The sequence below is a fragment of the Phoxinus phoxinus genome, assembly GCF_949152265.1.
Source record: "Phoxinus phoxinus genome assembly, chromosome: 22".
Classification (NCBI taxonomy): Eukaryota; Metazoa; Chordata; class Actinopteri; order Cypriniformes; family Leuciscidae; genus Phoxinus; species Phoxinus phoxinus.
In genome coordinates, this window is record NC_136897.1 from 23902064 (window position 1) to 23924248 (window position 22185).

The window sequence follows — 22185 nt, forward strand, 5'->3', positions numbered from 1 at the left end:
CACACAAACACACATGTAATGTCACCACCATGTGGTTCCACATATGAAACAACTCAATGAACAGATGCATATTAAAACACACACGCACAAATCCATTTGTAAAGACACAAAAACATTTTGTATAGACTACCATTTAAAATTTTGGGGTCATTAAGATTTTTTGAAATGTAATTACTACTTTTATTAAGCTAGGAGGAAGCTATAGATCAAAAGATATATAATGTTCTGAAATATCTCTAATTAAAATATCATAGAATTCATGAAAATATTAAGCAGCACAATTATTTTCAACATTGTTAAAAAAAAAATGTTTCTTGAGCAGCAACTCAATATATAAGAATGATTTCAGAACTTTTATTGTATTGCATATAGCAGGCTGGACATTCTGCAAAACATCTTTTGGGTTCCACAGAACAAAAAGAAAAATCCAAACCCTTTAACAGATTTTTTTTAAATCAATTAATTGACCCATTTATGTGGGTTTTGTACAGTTTAGCTAAGTTTGATGGGGAACTTTTCATTATTTAACCCTCTAAATACAGCTAAACAAGAACAAACCCACAAGCTTACATTAAGCCCATGAAGATGCACCACAAACCCCTGAGTTTACCCCTGTGGCCCAAGCCTGCCGCTCGATGTTTGTTTTCATTGCCCTGCTCAATTTGCAGCTGCGGTCTGGCACCATTTTCATTAAGAACTTGTGGTTAAGCTCCACGCTCGGGACAAACCGCTTTGGTGCTAGTAAATTAGCAATCTTTTCCATAATACGCTCAAGAAACTCAGTCATACTCAGAAGGCCTGACCTGACAGGTCAAAAGGTCACAGGTTCAGGGGTCACATGGATAGAGAGACGTATTGTAAGCAGGGAGGTCAAATATGTGTGGATTTCGGCACGTCAGCGGCAAGCAAACAAAAATGCCACAGTCGAGTATCCACAAACCACAGCTCACTCGCTCTCGGCTGTAGCTGGAATCTCTTCCAGAAATGCTGAATGGTATGGAATGTCTCAAACATTGGGGTTGTATTCATCAAATCATATTTTAGGTCAGGGATTTAAGCTCACCAGGCAGATTCGGCCGATGCGTGACTGTGATTTGGGGCTCTGGCCCATCTCGGAAGACTTCTCACGGAAGAAAAAGTAGAGTTTGTCATCGTTTTTCTCATTGCTGTCAGGGATAAGGTGCACATGGACAAATGAGGGGTCTAAGGAAAAGAGAGAGGGGGAGAAAAATGTATCATGCAATGGCATTTTACAAATTGCACGATTCAACATTTATCAGCCTTTTCATAGTAACTGAGAAACTACATGGAATCATTAGGACAATGTAGGTGTCCTGCATAAAGCAAAAGGTAATTAAAAAAATGGAAGCAATAATCAACAAACACTTTCTCTAGACAGACAGACAGACAGACAACTACTCATATCCACTTATTTTACATATTTACCATTCAGCCATCTTGAGTTGTATTGGTCGGTACGCATGACTGCGTTTTTCCCCAAAGTTCGGAAAATAGCAGAGTCTGTTCCCATGAAGTCAATATACACCCCTGCATACAGTTCTCCATCTAAGAGATACAGAAACAGAGAAAACGTCAAATGTAAGAATCTGCATATGTGCAAGAATGATGCATTTGATTTATGAGCTTGATTTATGCCGTCTATGATGAAATGTCCGCCACACCCAAAGTCTAACACCGTTCTTTCAACATCTGTGCAGAGATCCGTCGGGACACAGATAAAGAGCATTTAACTGATCAAGTGAACTTACAGGGACAATCAGCCAAAATAATGATTTTTGTTTATCAAATAAAATACATCAATAATAACTTTAATTACGCGCATATTAATATGACACCGTTCAATGATATAAAGCTTGGCTTGATGGCAACTGCCCACTTACACTATGCACAATTATTGGCAAGATTGATGCCCACTGGGTTTCACATGCGCTGGTCATTATGCATGAGCATGTGAGGGGTTATTATTGCCTCTGGAGGAATTTGTTCCTTGTTAAGTAGTGTGGAGGTCAAGTGAGTGTGTGTGTGGGTGTGGGTGTGTGTGAGTGTGCAGAACCCAGTTGCAGGCCATTTGAGCAGGTGTCTCAGTGTGTAGTTGGCAGAGGCCGTGGCTGTTAAGGAGGGGCCGCAAAACCACAGCCAGGCGGAGCTCTGTCGCGGCCCTCGGGATTCATTCCTCTGAGGTATCCGGAGCACAGAGCCTGCCCGTTTTTGCCCACACTTGCTTCTGTTTACAGCGGGAGATACGAGTTCAGTTTGTAGAGGAAACGGGCTGGATGCAGAATGAGTTTGTTGAAACGGTCTATTTGCTCTGCCCGTTGGCGCTTTTTCCAAAGGCAGATCAAAACTGTTGATTCTTAGGGGAAGTCTAGGTGCCAACCTGTCAGAACGTCTTGTAAATTCAACCAAACAACTCTAATATATGAGGTGGTGGTTAAATACAACCAGGCAGGAAAGCACTAGAGTTCTTTCAAGGACTGGCATGCCAAATTGTTTGCAAAAGCTTCCTTGTCATGTTTGTTTGTGGCTTTTAAGGTCGTACCTCGTGTAAGCCTGTGATAAATTGTTTTACTGGCTTAGCTAAGTGGTTTTGCTAGTTGTGGGCTTTGCTAAGCTGTGCTGATTAGATGGTTCAGTCAGTTGTTTTCCTAGTCAAGGGTTTTGCTGAATTACCTGCTGTGTAAGTCCTGCTAAATTGGGGTTTTGTGCTGTTGTTTGGTCTTGGCTGATGATGACCCGCTAATTTGGAGATCGTTTAGTCAGGAGGAAAAAATATACCAATATACAAAACTATTTTGTCAGAAAATACTATGGATTTCCACAAACAAACTAATATTGATTAAGGAAAACATTCTTTAACATACTTTATTCAAATACACAGACACAAATGCGTTGCTAACATGATAATATTCAGGCTGCTAGCTATGCACATTTTTAAGGAAAAAAACTTTCAGATTTTAAAAGAACGAAAAAAGCAAAATAACGAATGCAACACCACCTTGAAATGAGAAGTAAAATCAAGCTTATTTAGCTAGCAGCATTTACGCGGCAAGACTTGGCGTGTAAATAAACCATTTGGTAAAAAAAAATTGTGCCTATCAGTATGACTATAAAATTATTAGTAATATATATTCATATTGTTATTATAAAAAACACTGGATCCTGAGCTGCTCACATGTAAACATGCAGAACATACATTTATTGAATTTAAAAAAAAGCATTTGTAATATGATAATTGCACTAAACCATATTGCGATTTCACTTTTATTTAACTTAATAGTGCGGCTCTATATCTATGTTTCATATCTAATTTAACTACAAGGAGCAAAATAAAACAAAGCCGCCTTTTCCTCAACATTATCCTGTTTCTCTGTGAATATGGAACATATCTAAATGTGAAAAGCTTTTTTCCCCTCAAGCACTATTCTGAAATGACCCATTACCAATGATCTATAAACCGTTGAGTTTGCTAGTGCATGAAGAGTCGCAGTGAGGAGCATAGTTAGAGGGCTTGTTAAAACACACCGTGCACTTCATTGATTTGCATGGTTCAAAATAAACAGCTTTCACTGCCATCTGAGTTCTCCATTAAGAGTTACTCAAATCATGGATTGGACGTTTCCAATAAAACACATAACTAATAATCCCATGGTTTATCCATTTGATTTAATTTTCATTAAGTACATTTTTTTTCACCATCTTATAGGAAAATGCTGTGTCGCTTCATGGAATGCAGGAAAAAAAGAACAATGCTTAGGAGCTAGTAACTTTTTTTTAGGGCAGCAGTTGAGCCGTAGCTCTCTGAATAAAGCGAGTTGCTCTGATTAGTCATTTAAAGAGCGTTCACAAGAATACAAGATGTCGTTTTTTGGAGCAGGAGCACGTTCAACACGTCCAACTCTCTGAAGTGGAAATATATTTTCCACCATTTTGAAGGGACTTACTAATCAAAGCAGAGACGCTGTTCAGTTTTGGATCATATGGGCACTTTCCCTTCCCAGAATCCTCTCTGCCAGGCTCCAAATGGAACACGTATTCCTGAAAGGGAAATGAAAGCAAAGATTAGATCTCTCTGTCTTACAATCAATAATTCAGAAAAAAACACACACTGTAGTCTTCAGTCCTCAAATCCCTATAAAACATGACATGGACTTAGGCAACAGGGTTAGGCATGTGATGAAAAAGACTATGATGCACAACAGTAAAACAGAGAAGCAATGATGCAAAATGAACTAATCTCAGAGTTGGATCTCTGAATATAATGCGCCGATATAAAGTTTCACTATCCAAACTTCTCTGCTCGTCCGTAGCCTGCAACGCCTGTCTAATCCTGCACCGCGAGCGAGGCGGAATGGCTTACTGACACCGGCCCAATCCCAGCATCCCTCGGGCATGATATAGAAACACTGACTGACAGGTATTTGGATGTGCGATTTAGGAATTGCCACGAGCGTGTGCTGACATGCCCAGAAGACTCGCCATGAGCCAGATCCTTAGTTTTCTAACCCGAGATTTTCCATTTAAAAGATGCAGATGGAGGAGTGGAAGACATTTCTAATCTTATCTATCAACATTCATTTAAAGGAGAGCGGAAAGGCTGTCAAAATATTCAGTGCTGTCCAGCATTAACAGATTCCCTTTCACGCGTTATTAAAATCAACAATGCAGAAACAACGGCGCTGGCAGATCCTGTGCCTTTTAAGTGCCTTAAATTAGAAAAGTTGCTATGTAAAATTTGCGACAGACTCCCTATATTCTTCTGTTTGGCAGAGGTGATTGAATGGAAATTATAGTGAGCTAAAAATATTTAGCAACAAACGTTTGTGAGAATTACCTTAATAACCATTTCTAAGTTTTTAAATGCCTCATTTCATTGATGGCATGTGCTTGCCATCAATTCATGCCAATTTTTTTGTACTTGTTTCTCTAATGTTGTTTTTCTCTCCACCCTTACTATTTTGTTATTATTAATATGTACCGGTAAGTGTATTACTGTATATGTAAATGTACAGGTCACAAGAGGGTCAAGCGCTCTTACTTGTGAAGTGAAATGTAGGACAGCTGAAGTATTTGAGTAATGTTTAGCTCTGTAGGCTTATTATTTCCTCTTCTACTTTGTGTTTGCTCTAAACCAACTGACTGTGTGTGTGTGTGTGTGTGTGTGTGTGTGTGTGTGTGTGTGTGTGTGTGTGTGTGTGTGTGTGTGTGTGTGTGTGTGTGTGTGTGTGTGGCATTCACTTTGATGGTAGGAACATTAAAGGTTGTAAATTAGTTTATCATAAAGAAATAGTGAGGTCCAGAAAAAATAGAGTTATGAAATATCTTACAAATTAACTTGGAAAGTTAGGTTTGTGGGTAGAACTACAAAGAGAGAAACATTTAACAAGCTAAGACACTACAGAAGAACAGAAATGAAACAAAGATCAGCCATTAGTACATTAAGACGTACTAAAACTAAAAGAAAGTGACTTTTAATGCACAAAAAAACAAGATGTGCGCCACAGAACAAAGCTTTTAAAAAAACATGTTAGAAAGACATGACAGAGTCAACAACAACTCCAGACATCAGACAGATGAGACGGAACAGGAAAAACACAGAGGAACAAAGAGCATGCAGGTTAATGCATCTTTAGACAACAGGGGAGCCAGCAGCAGACGTCCACATCCGTGTCCCACCTGTAGTCCTGTCTCATCAAACACGATTTCAGGTTCAGCTGCACGACTAGTTCTTCCTCTGGTCTGGGGCATCTGGAGATGCATGGCCGTCTAAAACACAACATAGTTGCATGATCTATGATGTTACCCACTTACCAAGTAAGGTCCCCCTTTTTTGCACCCCCCCATAAGCTAGGCACTGAGTTGACCTTTAACCCTCAGAGAAACCATATTCATTATAATATACATATGGACAATAATCATGTGTGCTATGCATTTTTAAGCGTTGGGAAGTGATCTCCTCTAAACCGTATAAACCAGTCTAAGGTGGTTTAAGTTGTTCAAGTAGGTTCCCCAGTCTCGACTGGTCAGCCAGCTATAGTGTGTCTAAAACCCCTATAAAACCATTAAAACAGTGTAACGAAGCACCTGGTTTACTGTATACTGTTTTTCATCATGTCCACACGGTGCACTAAGTTGCGGAAGAGAGATAGTGTGCGAAAGATATTAAGCACTATAGATATCTTGAAGTGTAAATCAAAACCCGACTGGGATTGTGGTGTCATGTGTTCAAGTCAAGGGTGTTATCGTAGCGTGCTGCTGTCGAATGGTTTGACCATTATGGGTTGCACAGCTGGCTTTCGGAAAACCCCAAAAATCAACATTGTGAGTCAGCACGTCTGCTGCGGCCACATGTGTTTCTTTCAACATACTGTCTTGGGTACAGTCTGAATGCAAAGCCTGGACTAGCACGCCAAAGACCTGCTGCAGTTGGCCACATCTGGATGTCTTTGGGTTAATGTGCGTCTGTATGTGTTAGACATGATGTGTGTCATGCTCATTGGCACAGACATGGAGATGTTTGCCTGGCTGGAGGACTTTGTGGACGCAGTCTGTGACCCAGGTTTCCTGTCTAGAAAGAGCAGGGTGTTAAGGGGTATATCACATCACCTCTCAGCTCTTGTACCAACATTCACACGGAGGGCATTTAAAGGATGTGTGCCAGTTAAACATTTGTGGGAAAAGTTGAGGCAATTTATTATGATGGGAAATAGACCTCCAGCACCATCCTGAGACGCTATAATGGGAGCTCCCATAGCATAACACGCTACATAATACTGCTTTCAGAATTAAAACTGGGAAATTATAGGAATAATTATGTCATTATTTACTCGCACTCAATTCCAAACCCATGAGACTTTCTGAAGAACATCTAATGGAGGTATTTTCCATACAACTAGTGACTACAGCTGTTAATCTCGGAGTCAGTGAGTTAAATCAAAGACTTCAGATATACAAAGATGGTGCACTCATATTACTACTGAAATATACAATTTATGGTACAATTCATGTCCGATTTTGTTGCTGATTTGAAATATGTTATTTAATTGAGAGTTCGGAAAGCAGTTTTTGAGATTCCAGGATTTCCCCATTCAAATAGATAGGACTTGGTCTTAGATGCCCGGAATAGCTGCCCGGATATGATGCAAATATGACCAGTGACTTTCCATTAAAAGGGACTTCCTTGAAAGGAACAAATCTGTTCACTGTCCACTAACAATAACCATCTAAAGTTCAACATTTTGAATTCATTAAATGGTTCATCATAAATGATCAATAAACACTGACTTAAATCAGTCAGAAATAAAACTTTGTGAAGGTTTGAGATAAAGCTGCAAAAATAATAAAAAATTTCAGGTGAACTATTTCTTTAAGAAATCGCTTTATAGTATTAGTAGGTGTGATTTTATAAGTGTGTGTGCACGTTAAAGAATAAAACGTATATAAATGGTATTCCAACTTCTGACTCCTATTAATTCTATACTTTAAACGTCCCTGGACCGTCATTAGAGAACGAGTGTTGTGTTTAGAGAGACAAAGTGCTAGCTGTACAAGCAAGGGTCCTAAAAAGGAAAAGAGGGTCCACAGAGTGATGCCTGGCTTGAGCGAAGAAACTCAAGCTCCTCAATTAAAGAGTAAGACTAAACAGGAGAGAGAGTTATAGTGCGCTGGGGAAGGCAGCTGTGAGGGTGAACGCCAGCCAACACCTGGAGGGTTTTTACGGGGGGGAAGGAGGTCACACAGGGGGACGGTGAGTGACAAATCACAGTTGATGGACTGTAAGAGTCGGTAATGGATAGATTTGTGGAGAAATCTGTGAAGAACACCTGTGCCTCACAGGTATCCAGGTGTACCCGCTACGTTCAAGACACACCTCTCATCCCATTACCACACTCTCAGAAAAGCTATTTACCATTGGCTTGCGTCCTCTGTTGACATAAGTGCATATTGGGTTGTAGGCGCCCGTCCCGCACACGTACAAGTGCGTCCTGTTCCATGGCTCGATCAGACGGATGAAATTACCACACTCGCCCTGAGAGAGGAAACAATCACGTTAACTATTTTCACACATGTCTATGGCAGACTGAACAAAAGACCCATTAGGCCAGACATTAAAAAGCCAGAGAATTTACAATGTGAGTTTTGTGGCTTTTAGCTCATGTTAATGCTATACGCTACATGCTATCGCTAAATAAACTTTAAGAAGATATAAACATTTGAAATTAGTCCTAAACTTCTGAGAAAACGGACCACAATTTTGATTGCGGTATGCAGAGGAGTTTGGTCCAAAAACGAGAACTGTAACAATGCCAAAAACATAGAATGCTAGTATGCATACACAGATGCTAATGTTTGACCATAGCATTCAGGTATTCGGATAGCTAGCTATAAACATGCCAGCATTTTAACTGATTTCAAACAAATACTTTTCAAACTGTTGCCCCACTCTCACTGTAGTTGACCCAAGAGAAAATAGCTGTAGAATACTTTGTAATAATAGTTTATCATAACACTTATGATGCAGATGCGCCATTTATTTTGTCCTGACGAACACTGCCTTTCAAAAGTTTGTGATCGGTAAGATTTATTTGATCAAAAATACAGTAAAAACAGTAATATTGTGAAATGTTATATCAATTAAAACAGTTTTTTTTACATTTTATCATTTAATTTAGTCTGGTGATGCAAAGCTGAATTTTCAGCATCATTACTCCAGTTTGCAATGTCACATGATCCTTTAGAAATCATTATATGTTGATTTGCTGCTCAAGAAACATTTCTGAATATTATGTTGAAAACAGTTGTGCTGCTTAATACTTTTGTGGAAACAGTGAACTTTTTTTCAGGATTTCTCAGATGAATAGAAAGTTCTGAAAAACAGCATTTATTTGTTTATTTTTTTTTTTTACGTTTTAAATGTCTTTACTGTCACTTTTGATCTAACTTTTGATATAACTTCCTGTTTCGATAGGAAATCACAGGAAAGAATAACCCAACTACTTCTTTGTCTCAGTACTGGAAGTGATTTCAGCAACCCTATGTTAAGTTCAAAAGAGTCAAATCATCTATCAGAAAAGTACCTCTAGAGAGCTACATGTGAATTCATTTCACACCAAGTGTATTCAACATTATGAATAATTCATGAGCTGTGGTAAAACCCACAATGTCCCACTACCATACCAGACACTACGTACCATAGCAGTGCACAACCAAACACCCCCTTCCCTGCAGATGTGCAGATGATCAGGTGAAGCTCACAGTTTCTTTACCAGACCACTAAACCACACACCCAATTCCATATGTCCGCAAATCCAGGAATTTGACAGATTCGAGTTCGTTTCATGCTGGATCTAGCATCTGTTTTCCTTCTCTGAATATCTATTGTGTGTGGTGTCTGACCAGGAAGGTTGAGGTTTGTAACACATATATTTGACCTCATCACTATTCCTAAACCTGAACATCTCACTTTCACTTCATTTATATCAGCATATATATAGCTTTTTTTTTTTGTTGAGCTTGAGGGTTGTAGACCCTGACCAAATGGTTTTATACATGCAGTGCATTTGTAATGACATATACAGCTAAAACCCAAACTATAAGCAGAGTTCACATGCAAAGCCATAGAGTTTGATAAGTGAGAGCTGGCTGGAGTTGAGTTAAGATGTCTAAACAAAGATATTTTGCGAGCAAATGTAGACCAACTGTAAACTGAGAAACTGGTTGTGAATATTGTCATAACACTTTCTGTAACAATTCTTGGAGGTCTTAAAAATAAAAATTAGACAACATTTAGTTCCAGTCCTGTAATTTGATGGGTTCCAAGAGTACTATTCTTCGTTTTCACACCGTTCCTGATCAGAGTATGTAAGCGGTGCGGAAGCAAAGCTTTTGAAAAAGACGGTACTCACATTTGTGTCTTTGCCGCTTAAAATACACTCCGTCTTCCTCTGCGGGGAAACAGGCCAGTGTATCTGAAAGAGAGAGAAGGGTCAATCCCATTTGTCACAACAACGACACACTATCTCAGAAACAATCCCATTTAACTCAACAACCTTTCACCATAATGAGCTGAACTAGCCAGGGAATGTTCACCCTGCATTTTTATAAGGCCCCTGGGTTCCCTCATATCCAGGCTTTAGTTTTATAGAATTTAATAGTCAGTTTCCTGCATTACTGTGAGCTAATCAGTGAAAAGTAACAGTGATACAGGAATGACCCTTGGAGCCTGTTGTGATTTAGGTTATGGCTTGTGCTTGTCCAGGAACTAAAGCCAAAACACGGTGAACAGAGTGATTTAATAATATTCTAACAATAATTATATAATAACCGTAAAAAAAGTATTAATAATGAATTATTATTTACTACTACTACTACAAATAGTAGGCTAATAACATTAATACTAATAATTATTATTATGTAAATAAATAAATAAATGAATACATAATAAAACACAGTAAAAAGCTAAATACAAAAGTAAATGCATAAATATAATAAATAAATAAACAATAATTATAATAAAATAATAATACCAAAATACATAAATGTATAATTTATACATTTATAATAAATAAATAAATAAATAAATAATAATACATTTAAAATAAATAAATGATAAATAAATCAACTATAAGTTGCTCCATCCATTCATCCCTTATTATTATTAGTAGTAGTAGCAGTATGTAAATAAATGAATAATACAAAAATAAATGAATAAATAAAATAAAATACAACAGTAAAACACTAAATACAAAAGGAAACAATACACAAATGTATTTATAATAAATAAATAAAATAAATAAAAAACAAACAAATAAATTAAATAAAATGAAAACAGTAAAAAATACATACATTAATAATAAATGAATACCTTTTAATGTATAGTAAATACATAAAACATTTAAAATAAATACATTTTACTAAATTAAATAAATCTATAATAATAAATGCATGAATACATTTAAATAAATATTGTTGTTGTTATGCAAATAAATTATAACAAAATAAAACAACAGTTATAAAAAATACATTTATAATTAATAAATACAAAAACAAAATTTAAATAAAAAAATAAAAAAATAAAAAAAATACATTAATTTGTAATAAATAAATGGAGTGTTTTGTGTTGGTTCTTACTATGAGTGGCTCTCGGTTTATGTCGTGAAGGTCCAGAGAAAGGATGTAGTCTTTGCTGCCCACATACATGCGGTCGTGATCCTCATCCATGCGCAAGATGCGATAGTCCGATGTGTTCAACAGGAAAGAGAAGTAATGGGCTGTACCTGTAGACCTCATATCTGCAGAGAGAGAGAGAAAATTTAGTCAAAATCAGACAAGACATTTATTGCTGTGATATTGTTTTAGAAAGATTTACTCAGAAGTAAAGAGAGAAAGTGTTTCAACTCCCAGTTTCATGCCATTTCCATAATTGCTTGAATACATCTCATAAAACCATGGTAACTTGACAATAACAATAGTTTTGGCCACAATTCAAAAATGAAGAATACTCAAAACATGGCAATCTGTAATTATGTCTTCACATTTTTTCAATAGTCTCACAGAGACACATACGATAAATAAATAAATCACAGACATTTGAGGGATGAAGATAACCTGTTGTTACCATCTTTGCACACGCAGTTTCACAGAGAAGGAAAATGCACATAACACACACACATACACGTCTTCTGTGTTTTTACCAAGTCCCACCCAGGAATCACCTTGCAGAGATAAGGATTAAAAATAAATTCTAATCTTAGTAATTTATCAAAACAAATGCAACGTAAAATTACCGGTTTATCTGCCTGACAAGCCCTGAATTCACTAGCATAATACACTGATTAATCACATTACCATTGCTCTATTTGTATAGTTTGATTTAATAAATCCTTCAGCGAGGGTTGTGTTTTGAGGTCAGGGATTTGATTGACAGCTGTCCGCATGGTGTGTGAGAGCCTCCGTCTGTGAGATTATTTGTGTTTGAGCTCAAGCCGGAACAATCAGTCCACCACGTAGACTGCGTGAAGATAGACATGAACAGACAGACAGAAAGAAAGAGACAGAAAAAGCAAGAAAAGAGACAAGCGTAAAAGATAGAAAGGTGTGAAAGAAAGAAATATAGAAAAGAAAAAGAATGAGAAAGAGAAAGAAATAAGAAGACAAAATAAGAGTGAAAGAACAAGCAAGCAAAAGAACGAGCAAAAGAAAGAACAAAATAAATAAATGAGCGAAAGAGAATTAAAGAAAAAAAGAAAAAATGAGCAAAAGAGAGCAAGTGAGCGAAAGAAAAAGAACGGGCGAAAGAAAGCAAAAGAAATAAAGAACGAGTTAAAGAGAACGAAAGAAAGAACCAGCGAAAGAAAGAGCGAGCGAAAGAAAGAGCGATAGAAATAACTAAAGAAAGAAAGGGTGAGTGAGTGGAAGAAAGAATGAGAGAAAGAAAGGGCGTGCGAGTTAAAGAAATGATAAGAAATCAAGAGCAAAAAAGGTAAACAGGCCCGACCACTTGCCAATAAAAAAAAAAGAGTGGGAAAGTAAGAGTAAAAGAAAATGCACAGATAAAGACCATGAGCTCCATCATTACACACTACATGCCAAAGTTGGCACCATGACACTGGGATGTCCTGAGTGGTTGTTAGGGTGTTGCTAAGTGGCTGGTTAGTAGAGTAATAGCACACTTCTCAATAAACCACATACCTTGAGTTATCATTCATGTTCGGCGCCCAAATAAAGCGTCATTAACGGTTAATACCTAAGGTTAGGGGTCTGCTCAAATCTCTCTAATAAGCAGCTCTAATAAGACAGCCATTCTGTCCGCCACATAACCTAAATATAACACTTCCACAGGATATTCTCCACGTGTATTCAATGATTTTTGCCGAGCCGTGCAGCAAATCCAGTTCCTGAAGCCCTCAAAGAAAACACTAGTGTTTAAAGCCTGGAATGTTCTACTGGGAGGGGAAATGTAAGTTTACTATTGTTGGAATTCAAGTATGCACTGTGTCTCTGAATGCACAAAGCTCGCTTCAGCTCCAAGGCTTGGCATATGGTCGAAACCAGAGTAAATACGGAGCGGAGGCTGTGCATGCCAAAAACTAAATGCTACTCTTATCTCCTCCTTTTCTTGTTCTCTCCCTTGATTTGCAACTCCCTCCTCTTTCTCATCCTATCCTTTTCCCTCTTGCAAGACAGAGGGCCACCTGTGGAAACAAGACCAACTGGCTGAAGATCCTTGCACTCCAATACCAACAGCTCCATGTCTATCTGGGATCTCTCCGGACACATGAGCCGACAGCTTCCTTCAGACAATATCAGGCTAGAGTCTAGAAGGCAATACAAGCTACAACCTACTATGGTGTCTGATTTGGATTAAGCTAAAGACAGGTCAGAGAGACTAATAAAACAGAAGAGGCGCTGAAATATTGCAAGAAGAACCACAAATTTGATCTACAAGGCCAACGTCTACCACAACATTCTTTGATAGATCCTCTTTCAACCTTTAGGTACAAGACCTGTGAAAATCCAGTCAAGTGGATCCAGATAAAGCCTGGAGGAACACCATTGCCCGGTGTAGTCTTAGTGGCTAACTACTGGGGGGTCTGTATTACACACACACTGGGGACTTTGTCTTGAGAAAAGCCCCTCTCTATGCTTCACCTCCGTAGCATGAAATGGCCTGTTGGAGGGGAACTAGAACTTGGTCCTGCTAACGAGCAAGTAACCGGACCCGAACTTGCACTTTTTATCCATTTTTTTTAAACCCCACTCTCACGGATACATGCCCACCCTGTTTCTTTGCATGAGCAGTGTAGCAGGAAGAGACAGAGGGGTATTCGTTCCGAAATACGGCTACGTTCTCCTCCCTCTCTATTTTTACATTCTCACGTGGTCTTGTTCGCAAAGAGTTTCTCCAATCAACTGAAAACCTTCTTGCTTCCTTCACGCCGCGTGCACTGTTAAACCCTAGGGAAGGTAATGTAACCTGGTGAGGGTATGTGAGATCAGCTCTAATCCATGCTTGCTATGCATGATGGTACTAAGATCTCCAGAACTGACCTCTTTCTTCCTGACTGGCTTTTCCATTTGCTGGCCAAAGACAATCTAAGACCGAACAATGGGTCAACTCTGCTCCAAAGCCCACAAAGGTACATGTTCCCATAGCATTACAATCATACGCTGCCAGATAAAGTCACTTCCCATAAGATGCTCTGTTACTTAGTTGCATTTAACTCTGGTATGGTTCAGTCTGCGGACCCTTGCAAGTCCACAATGGTCACTTTATTGAATGCATGGCAGCAAAAAAGACTGCCCAACTACAGTACATCTGGCTTAGTTGCTTTCAGAAAGTGTGCTTGACATTGGCGTTACACTCAAGAAGTGAAAAAGAAAAACTATATACAATATTATTCTAACAATGGCAAAACTACTTTTCCAAAATGCTTTCCACTTCTGAGAGACATCCACAGTTCATATTCAGAGATTTTTTTTGCTGTATTACAAAGACAAAACAGCTGGTGAGTGGTGAATAACATAAGCACACAAGTTACTCTTTTTTCCCCATCTATTGGTCAGCTGTTCGCATTGTGCCGCCAAGTATGCTCGGTTTTGGCAGCGGGAGCAGATATTACGAAAGGTCTCATCCCTTTTGTTGACGCAGCCGTAGGACATTTCTAGTTGGGGAACACTTATCTCTGAATACAAACTTTACACAAAACGTCTTCATGTATTATTCCTCATACTTTTTTTTCGTAGGAGTATTTGTGAATTCTTTTGTCCTATATAAACCAGTATTGTGTGGTTTAAATGTTTTTATGTACGCCTATTTACACATACCAGTACTCAAACATCATTAACTCCAGAATAATATATATATTTGGAAGCACAAATGGTCATGGGTTTAGAGGCACAAATGGCACTAATAATAATAATATAAAAAATGGAAAAAAAGGTCAGAAAAATATAGTGACAAAAATATGGAATATCTTAACTTTATTAATAATAATAATAATAGGCAAAAAGATCAGAATATATATATATATTTTAAAACAAATATTCTGGAATATCTAAAAAAACGTATTATTATTATTATTATCATTATTATTATTATTATTATAAGTAAAGGAAAAAAGGTCAAAATATAAAAAAGTTAGAAAAGAATTTAATAAAAAGCAAAACTCAGAGTTATGAGAATGAATGAATGAATAAAATAAATAAATAAACACCTGCAACTTATTTTAATTTAGCAATATGGGATATGCTCGAGTAAAACTAGAGGGGGAAATACATAAAGACATCAAAAAGGTTACATTTTGATCTGATTTTGACTTTGCTTCATTTTGTTTATGTTAAAAAATTTTAATTTGAGAGCAGAACCATTGTTCTAACAATAACAATCATTCAACAACAGCACTACTTGTGAGTCCAGGTCGCTAGCAGCGCGGTTATCTTCATACCGCCTGAAATTACAGTCCATCCTACGGCAGATTTCTCCAGTTTCAAATTTAGTTAAATTAAAGAGCCTCAGCCAAGCGCTGCGGAGCGAGTTCCTGCACGAAATTCAGTCTGGCCCAGAAGAGAGGAGAGCTGCCTGGAAGAGGAAGAGAGAGATGAGGGTGGTTTGGGATTAGCGTGACACCATGTATGCAGGCGGTCCGCGGACAAAGCCAGAACCCACATCATCACTCTTCGCAGCGTATGCCGTGTGACTGTGTGCTGGCTCACTCGCTCACACGCACACACCAGCAGAAGTGACATACTGTACACTTATAGAGTGATAATTACAGTTTAAGAGGAGCAGGTGACACACACACACACAGTCAAAAGAATGACAACAGTATCTTCAAAGTCAAGATATACCTTCACTTAACTATAACAAGCCGTTTTGTCTATATAATTAAGTGGTATTTGGTTGAGCTTATCCTACACAAGTGTAAAAAAAAAAAAAAAAAAAAAAGCCAAAAGCAGCCAAAACTAATGGCTACATTAGTAAAAAATTAATGGCAATAATGCCTGTTTTTAATGAGACTGGCTCATACATTGAGCAGACAGCTGTGTTTAAGAGTATTGCTTAGCAGCCATTCAAATTTGCCAGTTTTAACACATTCATTTTTTTAAATAATATCTTGCTTTGTCCAAAACGTCACTTTGCACTGAAATTTATGATGTGAAGTTTTGCTAAACCCTGACAACAGCCAAACATCTGCTATATGTATATATTGTATGTCTACTTGAAATCTGTAACATGAGTAAATTATAACTATAAATGAAGGGATATCGGGGCCTAAAGGGGACATTTGAAGAAAAAGGGATGTGAGGGTGAGCAGTGCCCATTAAAAAGAAAATCTATTTTTGGATTATGACCGTATTGTTTAATTCTTTCATTTATACATTTAGCAGACTTTTATTTATTTATCAAAAGCGACTTACAAAAGAGCAACAAAAAGCTATTTGTCAGAGCCAACAATATTTGTAATATACAATTCCAGGATAATTAGATTACTAGATCAGGAAGCAAGGTAAAAAATGGCAATAACTCTAATCTTTAATTAGATAATAATATTTTAATAAGATCATTTAAGAGTATAATGCCATAATTAGCAAGTCTGTGTATTAGCAACATCACAGATACTGCAAATGTTTGTCTTTTCTGCCTACCTTTAAGCCCTTTAAAGTGTGATTACTGTATAGTCATGTGACCCTCCTCAATGCCCATCCATGTAGAACAGCTTGCCTTGTGTCTACGTGTGGTAAAGTGGGCAGACCAGCACACACACACACACAGAGATGGAAGCAGTCCAACCCACTGCATGCCGCAGTGCTCTTGTGTTATTGTTCTGACAACTCACACATGCTGATTTCCTGTAAGTCTCTGATAAGAGCTCAGAGAGAGAGAGCAGAGAGGAAAAGCTGTCTTTATCGCTAATATGTTCCAGCCGGATGTTGCACCTGATTCATATCTAAAGTTCTGGAAGCCTGGTTGTATATGAGGTAAGCGGAGTCTTTATCTGCTCACAGTACAGTTACATTACTCCTGAAGCTATGACTCATGCTGTTAAAAGTCTTGCCTTAAGAGCAACATCCTTTTGTGTCATAAATTAATACATACTTGTTCCTCAGCCTCTCTCTCTGACACACACACATACACAGTTTTTGTTGGCCTCCAGGATCAAAAGATGATCCAACAGAGAAGGAATGCTTCTATAACTACTGAAAAGCAGGTCTGGTGTACTCTTGCTGTTTAGTTTGGACCTGTTTTAATCACAGCTGAGAACCACCAAAGACCATTATAGAATACAATAAGCGTGGAGAGGAATAGACGTTCGTCCATGTGAAACACACACACACAATATGTATACACGCATTTATATAAATGCACATTTATTTATCTGACACAAAAATAAACATAAAAAAGGATAAGGATTACTAGATAAGGATAGAATAAGTAATTCCTCATTTGATGGTTTGGAATGAACAAAGGACGGATGGTATGAAGGAATGAATGAAGGACAGACAGAATGAACAAATGACAGATGGAATGAAAGAGGTTGGACGGAATGAACGAACAAACGAACAAAGATCTTAGGAGAAATCACTTGTAAAATACCTCATTGGCTACTTTGGATTACAGACTAAATTTAGTTAAAGCAAATGTAAAAAATCGTTCTGTTGTAAATATTAGCGCATGACTACACAGTGCATCAAACTCTTTTATCATGATGTCCTTTTTAACCCCCCGTCTGGTTTCTGGGGAAGCAAATAAAAACACTTTTTACTGTATGTCCCGCAGGGACATTTATTTTTGCATAAATGAAGGGTCTTTATCTCTCATTCAGTCAGTAAACTTAGAGTTCATGACCGCATGCTTTGGCCTCCATCACCTGTGACCATCCAAAATCATGTTTGGCCTTATAAATCTGCAGAATTTAGGTGGTGAACAATTCTTTTGCACTTTAAAATGCACATATGTTTTGAGGTGTTTTCAGGTACACCAGGTGTTCAGGTTTCATCAGTAATGAGCAACAAATTACATCTGCAGATGTCTTTCTACAAAATGACTAAACTATGCGCCACTGTGTGTCACATCAGTTCTGTTTCAGGATCATTTCAAATGTTTGTGCCCAATATCATGCATCACCACCTCCAACCCAAACTCTCAAACTCACCATTCTCAAAGATATAATTAGCACCCAGTGATTGTGGGCGTCAGTGTGTACAAGACTGTGCAACAAACAACATAATGGCATCCATTTGTCTTAAAGAAAAAAATCTAAGGGCTTTTAAACATTTTAAAGGATCAGCACACTCTTCGCAAGTACGCCAATGTGATTGCTAGATCAGTGTGTAAAATACACATGGTTAAAGAAACAAGTACGATAACATTAAAAATGATCATATATCTGCCAATACCAACATGGTGGATGACATATCGTTCAAATAGCAGTTCAAATGTATTATAAAGTTTATAATATTATGTTCATAAATCGATCAAGGTGAACATATTAGACTGTTTTATGACCCCTGTTTTGTTCAGTCCAGTACAAACGTTACTGCCGCTCATCAACGGCTTGCTATCCTCTGTTGGGTAGACCATCCCATTTAACAAAGCTTGGTCTGACCTTCGCGGACTTTGAAGGTGTGGCCTTTGAAGTGCGTATCCTTTGAATTGGGACACAGCTTATCTTAATGGCTACTATAGCACCCCTTGTGGCAACAGCGAGAATAAAATGCATAATACAAAAAACACTCATAAAATTTAGCTTGCATAGCTAGAAGCATAACCATAAAAACCCAAATTTCAACCACTTCCTCTTCCTGTTTGATACTAAAGACGAAATAAATAACAGGTGAAATCAATGAAAGCATCACTGGTTTAAATCTGCTCATCTGATGGAAAATCCATTTCCTACAGGAAAAGCTTGAATGTCAACAAACCGCAGATAGTTTTCTCTCTCAGCGCAAGGTATCTGTTAAGAAGGCTTGAATTGTGAAGGAGAGAGACAGCTTGCTTCGAATTAGACACATCTGTGAAAACACAGCTCTCTATCACCACAGACATGTTTTATTAACAAGCGCTCTCTCAACAGCGATCAATCTCGGACGTCTGCCTCTCACACGCGTTGCCCTCTTGTGCCCTGACCCCAGGAGGGTGGGCGGCCTCGGACGTCCAGGGATCAGGTGCATGTTGGAAAGAGACACCTTTATGATTGACAAAATATTGCAAAAAAACTAAAAAGACGGATCGGATCAGCGGATATTTGAAATATTAGATTGTCCGAGAAGGTTGAACCAGAAGGAAACTGAACAGCCGTTTCTTTCCGTACTCTCCTTTCTTTCTCAATCTCAGAGAAACACTCATTCCCGCCAATGTAAATACATCAGACCCGGAGCGCCAGGGCTCAGAAGTCGTGATGCGGCAGCAAAGACTGCTTGAGCTGCAGATTAATCCAGGATTAGCCCTGGGGTCAGGGTCACTGGCCCCGACCTGAGCGGAATCAGGAACCAGGGATTGCACAAACAAAGTGGCATTACTGCAAAGAATCCCAATGAGGTTTCCAAGCAAAAGTGAAATAGAAAAAGGGAAAGTACACTACAGTCTAAAAGTTTAGGGTCAGTAAGGTTTAAAAAAACAAAACAATAAGGAAATTAATACTTTTATTCAGTAAGGACGCATTAAAAAATGGCAGTAAAAGACATTTAAACTTTCTTTTCATCAAAGAATTCTGAAAGAAATATATCACGCGTATATTACTGTTTTTACTGCATTTTTGAAATCAAATAAATGCAGCATAGGATAAAAGCCTTTATTAAGAAAAATCTTACCGACCCGACCCCACAATTTTGAACGGTAATGTATATTTCAAAAGAGCAAAGACGTGCTCACAAGGATTTTACAGAATATACATTATTACAAACTCAGCAGCTGTTTTGAATTGGTGTCTAATAGTTAAGTAAATAATATTCCCAACTGATGACAATTTGAGGTCCAGGCTGCAAATGAACTTACTTTGAAACGAATCATATTAGTTTGATTGAGCTTTTTTTTGGTCTTCTGAGACTACAGGCCACCCTTGCTTTGTTTCCAAACTGCCAAAAGCCATACACACTTTCATAGTATCAGTATGAAGATGTTTGACTTGGCCTGGACCAGAAGGAAGTTTAAATTCAGCAAAAATGTTCCACTTCACTGACCCTTGTTTTTATTAAAGAATGGAGTTTTGAAGACCGCGCTGAAAGGGTTGAGCATCAGTAAGCTCTCAAAACAAAAACGCGAGGAAAGGGTTTGGTTTCATTTGACATACTTTTTCCATTCAGGTGTCCAAAGTGGTATACTAATAATATAGTTTTGATTTTGACGAGAGTCGAGGGAAGATTTGCACTTATGAGATGGACAGATGTCTGCACCATAGTCCCTTACTAAAAAAGGTTACCCAAAACGCCACAGGCAGAATTGCTACATAATCTTTACAATGAAACAATACCCTCCTTATATAAATACAAGAACCTAAAAAAGCCTCAGGAAAGGGGAACGGACGAAAAGCGCTTCGTCAGCGACACAGAAAGATTTTCAAAGTGCTGAATGCCTGAGACTAGCAGGTTTTCTGCGAGAGTTCCTGTCAGTATCCTGTGACATGTCGACGGCTAATTTACGACCACGGACATCTAGGAAGGTGATCTCTGGTGGCCCCTGGAGGTGATGGGAAATGTCCTACGTACACCCTGGTGGAAGCCTCCGACTGCTGTGCCATCACAACAGAAGCTGAGGGGTCAAGGCACGGCAGAGGTGCCCGTGGAATTGTTCCCCCGTTTCCTCTGAGGCAGACGGAAAGGAATGCTAAAAGTGACAGAAGCCATTGTGTAGAAGTTCTATCCTTCGGCTACTCTCCCGCTGATGCATGCGTTTACCGCCCGCTGCTGGCTCTCTATAGCTCTGCCTCGGTGCTTGTCACTACAACCTATGGGACCTGAAGAGATGACTGTTGCTTTTGTAAAATGGAAAAGTTTATATATAGAATGACTCTTTTCACACCATTCATCCTATAAGACCTATAAGAGCCAATGCATGAGAGAAAGCCAACATTGGTGTTACATTTGGCAGATGCTTTGGGTGCGATGAGGGCTGCATATGTTCTGTTTCCCAGGCCAGACAGGAAGGAAGCAGGATTAGGATTGAGTCAACATGTTCATCTATTTCGCTCTGTCGCTCTTCCTCTTCATTTACGCAAGCGCTCATCTGAGAATGAGGCGATTAGCTGCGGACAAACAGCAATGAGGTTTGGTGCGCCACACTTTCACCCGGCACCCCACACACACACACGCCCTCCTCCCATGGGAATGAAATGCCAGATGGTTAACCCTTTCAGGACAGGTTCTGTCACCACGGGTAGGAACTCATTCTGAGGGAGAGCTGGACGGACAGGTGTCACCGAGCCTATGGGGTCCCTGCTGATAAGCCTTGCAAAATGACAGGCTCAAATACGATAATAACTGCCCGTGTTGACTGTGAGAAAGATGCAAGATCTGTCTAATGAGGGAAGAGAAACAAATACAACAGCTTATGCTAAGTACCTTTTCCGAATTACACTTTTTCAAGAAGTAGTTCAACCAAAAATGGTAAATCAAATTTCAGTTTTTTTAGAGCATAAAAGGAATACACTTTTTCTTTCCATACAATGAAAATCAATGGTTGTCAACCTAAATTTGACCAGAACTTGCCTGTCTACACTTGACTGTCCTATAAAATAAAGAATTTATTAGTAAAAAGAATGAATAAACTACAATTAAATGAACTAGGCTAAAACATGGATTGAAGTACATACAAATAATTAATTTAAACATTTATTTTAGTAAGTAAATAAATAAATAAATAAGAATGACATAAGGATGAGTAAATTATGATTTTTGACAACTATGAAGATGCCAATTCAGATAATATTCAAAGAGAATTTAGCTTAAGTTATAAGAAAGCAATCCATTTAACCATTTATCCATTTGGGAAATCAACATGGGAGTGATTGTACATGCGTGTTCCTTGGTAACATGCAATGAGATAGAGCTGCTTGGGAAAGATCTGTTATCCTGAATAAGCTTCAAGTGCATATTACCACATAGATTCCTTTTTTAAACCTGGTAAATTTAGTACCTTTACTTTCACATGTCTTTAGGAGTCATTATAAC

At 38.3% G+C, this 22185-nt stretch overlaps 1 protein-coding gene across 4 annotated transcripts in view; it reads right to left on the minus strand.

Moving 5' to 3' along the window:
- The window catches only part of sema3fb (sema domain, immunoglobulin domain (Ig), short basic domain, secreted, (semaphorin) 3Fb), a 58198-nt gene that overhangs the window by 10077 nt on the left and 25936 nt on the right, over window positions 1-22185 (minus strand). For 2 of the 4 annotated variants that reach the window (XM_079596710.1, XM_079596711.1), the window contains 7 exons: window positions 11149-11309; window positions 9924-9986; window positions 7928-8047; window positions 5695-5784; window positions 3963-4056; window positions 1447-1566; window positions 1064-1203 (listed from right to left, as the gene is read on the minus strand). In XM_079596710.1, coding sequence (XP_079452836.1) covers window positions 1064-1203; window positions 1447-1566; window positions 3963-4056; window positions 5695-5784; window positions 7928-8047; window positions 9924-9986; window positions 11149-11309 — 788 coding nt within the window. The remainder of the gene's footprint in view (window positions 1-1063; window positions 1204-1446; window positions 1567-3962; window positions 4057-5694; window positions 5785-7927; window positions 8048-9923; window positions 9987-11148; window positions 11310-22185) is intronic. The other 2 variants (XM_079596712.1, XM_079596713.1) reach the window with 1 other exon arrangement.